Source organism: Mesitornis unicolor, unplaced genomic scaffold, assembly GCF_000695765.1.
Source record: "Mesitornis unicolor isolate BGI_N332 unplaced genomic scaffold, ASM69576v1 scaffold24048, whole genome shotgun sequence".
NCBI lineage: Eukaryota > Metazoa > Chordata > Aves > Mesitornithiformes > Mesitornithidae > Mesitornis > Mesitornis unicolor.
This window is the reverse complement of record NW_010204203.1, coordinates 51,327-56,209: the sequence shown is the minus strand read 5'-3', so window position 1 is coordinate 56,209 and position 4,883 is coordinate 51,327. Positions and strand designations below refer to the sequence as shown.

Below are 4,883 nucleotides of genomic sequence, written 5' to 3'. Positions count from 1 at the left end.
CTCTTTCCCACCCCTCTTTAATCCTTTGGTGGCATCTTGAGGTTTGTATTTTAGAGTGATTTATGTGGTGATAAAGGTGGGGGTAAGATATGCTCCCTCTACAAGCTGGTAAAGGAGAGGGTGTCCCAGTTCTCCAGCTGGGCAGGGAAGGGCCCAGGGCAGAGCTTGGTCTAGCTCCCCACCACCCTGGTGAACAGCCTGCTTTGTGTGCTGAAGTGCTGTTGCCCTGCCCCAGATGGCAAGGAGCATCTTATTATCAGAGCCATGAAGTGGAAGGAGTGAGTTGTGTAGGAAATGGAGATTAGGGGGTGAGGGTGTACCCACAAGCTTTCAAGTTTGAGCAGTTCTTTCTGCACAGCCCTCATTACTACATAATTCTTACTAGCTTATTTCCCCATGCCCTGCTTGTTTTTTCAATAATTCAACAGAAGCTCAAAGCTTACAGTTGATGTTATTTCCTCCCCTTTCACATTTGCCTTCCTCTCCATTTTCCCACTTCTGAAATACAAAAACAAGAGGAAGAAATTCTCAACCTGTGCAAGTTGCCGTGCAGCCACAGCTGATGCCAAGATGTGCCAGTGCAGGAGGTGGCCTTTGGAGTTCAGGCTATGTGTGTGTGTGCGTGCACGCAGTAAGCCTGCGTGTGCATGTGCACACAGAGCTTGTACTGAATTTGCTGTGAAAGTCAAACTTTTTATCACCTCCAGCTTTTCTTTCACAGCTAGATCTCTCACCAACAGCCAACCACAGAGCATAGACTCTATGTTTAAGACAGTTTGTACCAAGAAACCCAAGTAGAAGAGAGAGAGACCACCTGGTGACCCAGAGTCTATTTAAAAAAAAAAACAACAAAACTCCTGCATTACATGCCATTATCAGCACAGGAGGCTGCAAAAATTCAGCTCTCCGGTTGCTGACGTATGTCCTAGTTACACTATCACACCCTCCCCTGTGGGTGGCAATGGCTGCACACCCTTGTAACGCTGCTCAGGGACTAAAGTGTTGACCTGCAAAGGAGAGACTCAGTTCCATGTCCTTCCTCCTCCCAGGGATGTCCAAATTCACATCTCTTCCTGGCTGATAAGCCAGCTACCTTAATGACCCTCATATTTTCTTGCAGGTGAGAGCTGAGAGACACTGGCCATGTGTCTTGAGAGGAGCAGATGTTCTGCAAGTGGCTTTGTGTCTGGTGTGGAGGCAGCAAGCTTTCCTGTCGCACGTCTTTGATCTACATTGGGACTGGATGTGCAGCCAGTGCTGGGCAACCTGGCAGTGTTGAAGAGAAGTTAGAAGTCTGAGGGGCAATGCAGGGCCTTGGTTTGGGCCTTGCTCATAAGGCAAGCTGTCCTCTTCCTCAGGGATGCAGTGCTTTTCCCTGTGCCATCAATATCAACTCAGTAGCTTATAGGAACGAGCTTTTTCCTGAGCTCACCTAGCAACTGAGACAGGCTTGGGCTCTTCTGATTGCTCTCCAGGACCTTGCTTGAATCTATGCTCTTATGCCTGTTGGAAAGTCAGATGTGGCAGTGGTGGGTGTGCTGACAGAAGATGCCGTCCCTTGTATTAGGAGGAGATAACCGCAGTCTTTTTCAGTCTTAGCACAAGCTCCCTTTGTGGCTTAATAGCTCTCAACACCTCTTGACTCGTGGTGACGTCTTTTTTAGGTGTGGGGTGGCAGGGTGAGCGATACTGGCTGAAGTGACACTGTGTGTACAGGAAGAAAACTATGAAATGTGTTTCTCAAAGCAAGACTCCAAACAGCCCTTGTTCCTCACTCCAGTGCCTGGTAGAACCACCAGGGTCACATATGGCAAGGCCTCCGAAATGCAACATCTGGAGAGGTGGGCTCAGTCTTGCAAGCTGGACCATATGTTGTAGACAGGTAGCAGGCTGGTAATATACCATGTGGTGTAGGCAGATGATAGGCTTTTGCCCCAGCTTTCACCAAGGGGTACTGGGCATTTCACCTCCTTCACCCATTGCAAGCTGACATTATAGAATGACTCATACCAGAGCAGAGTCGGTATAAAATCTACTGAGCCCTTGTGGGAGAGCTTTACCCTGCTGTTTTCCTCTGGTGACCCAGATTCCTCAAGGCTAGAATCTGTTTTTCTTGATGTGCTTTCATTCTCATTCAACGTGGTCACTACATGGAGCACATGCTGGTCTGAAATATCTTTTGCTATTTGGAATAGTTTCCACCACTGTATTTCCAAAACCCAGATACTCTCTGCTGTGAGGCATATGTAGTTCTGATTTTTTTCACTGCAATCTTTCCTGACAGCCTTTTCCCTAGCTGACCCTTGAGGGTCATTACCTTAAAAAGCTGAATGTGTATGAGGTGATGACCCCACTCCAAGGGCAAAGCAGAATGGCCCAGAGGGTAAGATAACAGTGCAAGGCTTTAGGCTTACCAGTATTGGTTAAACATGCGTAGTCCAGGCCTGGGTGGGAGCAGAGGCACTGTGTGACCTGGCCAGGCACCTATAACACTCAGAAGACCAGAGGATGTGATCTCATGACCTGGGAAAATGGCTCTTAATGCTCCACTGGGAGGTCCTTATGTCCAGAGCATTTGTATTTCAGACTCCATGCTTGCTTCTCGGTTTGGAAATGTGAAGAGACTGTGGAAAAATCTGGCCCTCCTACTTCTGCCAGATGATGGTGGGGTAGGCTGTTCTCTTCCTCTGAGTTAACAGGCAGCTGCCCGTTATTAAGCAAGAGAGGGCTGTTCTTGCACTGATGAGTTGAATGCTGTATTAAGAGGCCCTCTCTTGTGCTTTCTTCACTGAGGAATAATTTGGAGACCCTATAGCAGCATGAAAGAGTAGTTCTGTGGATGCACTCTCCCAGCCTGCGGTGAAGCAAACTGGCAGATTGCAACAGGTTGCTTTTTGGTTGTTGTTGTTTTTTTTAACGAGGTCCCTTCAAAACCTCCCCATTAACAGGAGCAGGGCTAGGCTCTATCTTTACATTTAAGATGCAGCAGAGTTCCTGCATGCCTCTACAACCCTCAGAGGAAACCACAGCCGAAACAAAAAGCTGCTGGCTTACCAAACACGATTCCTGAGTGCATTAGTACTTTTTGTATATGGGAGACAAAGTAAAACTGAAGTAGAGCTAAAACCTTCAGAGAGAAAACGCTCCTGTCTGCAGCTTCCATTCTAAAGATTTAAGGCCAGCTGCAATCAAGAGTTTCCTTGCTCAGCAAAGAAAGAAATGATACGGAGTAATGTTTCATTAAAGTCAGCTAATCGGCACTCAAGTGCCCATCTGTACTTGGAAGTCAAATTGTTACCCACAGTCCTTAGATTTAATAATCAAGGTCATGCAGAGTTTAAACACTGACAAGTAAGTTAAAACCATAACTTGACTTTGAAATCCTTAGATGATGTCGCTGGATAACATGGTTCGCTACAACGGGAGAAAGTCTTTTAAGCAGATGAAGTTTCACCTGCAGTCTGAACCCTGCAGCACTGAGCCAGCATGGGCAGCAGTTGGAGAAGGGTTGTTATTTACCTGTGTGTTAGAGAGCAGCACTCACAGCACCAAAAGCACAGGGAAAACAAGAAATTATTTTCCTTACCATCTGAAGTCCCGGTGAAGCCCCAGAGCACTAAACAGCAGAGTGTGGTGAAGCTGCAGGCGAAGTTCGCTGCCATCTCCACCAATTCAGAAGAGCAGCCCGCCAGCGAGAGGAGTGACCTCCCTTGCTTCCTGCAAGGGAAGATGGGCCTCTCTGAGTGCTCTTATTGGCTGGGAGGAAAGAAAAAAAAATACCCTAAAAGCCCCTGAATCATCGCAACTCTGATGCAGACGTTGTCTCCTGCTGATGACTGCATACCTGGAAGCCCACAAAACCCTGGCTCGGTGTTAGCAGCACCAGTCCTGCATCACACAGGGACATGTGCTTTGTGATCCTGATGGGGTGCGCAGGAGCAGAGGCAGATACGTGTGATGTAACACTGCAAAGAGGTGCGGGGGTGAGGAGAGAAACAGTCATGTGCTTTAGAATTCATGGGGTAATTAATGCCTATGAAATAGGCAGTAAGCCTTGGGGGTGGAGTTCTTGACCTGTATATGGGTGTCTGTGGGGGTAGAAGCCTGAGTGGGGCCAGTGTCTTGCTTCCTTGGCATGGAGATGTGTGGTTTGGGTGAGGGAGACAAGGAAGCTTTAGGAGGGGGCTGTGTGGAGCAGAGCCAGTAGGAAGAGGATTTTGGTTTCAGTGGCAGAGGAAAACACTGTGCCTCACATTTACAAAAGGTGTTTTGACAACACGAAAGGGCTGCGTTAGGCTCAGAGGAGGTGAGGTTTTCTCTAGGTGTTCTCCAGAGAGCAAAATGAAGACAGAGAGATGGGTAGTTTGGCTCTCTGTGGCTTGCAGAGCTTTTCAGCTCTGGGGTTGGATTCCCCAGGGTCAGTACTTGTTTTCCAGGGAGTCTTTGGGCAGTGTTGGTCCATGCTGAGAAGCTTGCAAGTCTGGGGAAAGTGTTTGGTTGCCAGACCTTGTGATGGACCTGAAATAAGCAGTTGCCAGATTCAGGAGACTGGGAGATGAACTGACATCTCATTGAAGGGCTGAGAGTGGCGGACCTCATTCTGTGTATGTACACTTGTTTCGGGTGAGCAGGAAGGTGGTGGTTGCCTTTCACTTGTCCCAGCAATGAAGTGTGCTCCTTTCTGAGCAAAGACTTCTTACTGCCTGAAGGAAAGCCCTAATACAGGGCAGTATGGATGGTACATAAGAAGCTGGAGGAAAATAAGCTTAGTGTTTCCTTGTAGGAAGGGATTAGGTAAATCCTCTGTTGAAACGTCTCACCAAGAAGGAATGGGGCAAGCATGGTGAGTCACATTTATCATCAGTCCAACTTGTACAGAGCTT

At 47.8% G+C, this 4,883-nt stretch overlaps 1 protein-coding gene across 1 annotated transcript in view; it reads right to left on the bottom strand.

The window, feature by feature from the left end:
* Positions 1–3,705, bottom strand: part of CST7 (cystatin F (leukocystatin)) — a 5,318-nt gene extending 1,613 nt beyond the window's left edge. The window contains exon 1 of the mRNA XM_010190986.1: positions 3,587–3,705. Coding sequence (XP_010189288.1) covers positions 3,587–3,662 — 76 coding nt within the window. The 5' untranslated portion in view covers positions 3,663–3,705. The remainder of the gene's footprint in view (positions 1–3,586) is intronic.
* Between the last annotated feature and the right edge of the window lie 1,178 nt (positions 3,706–4,883).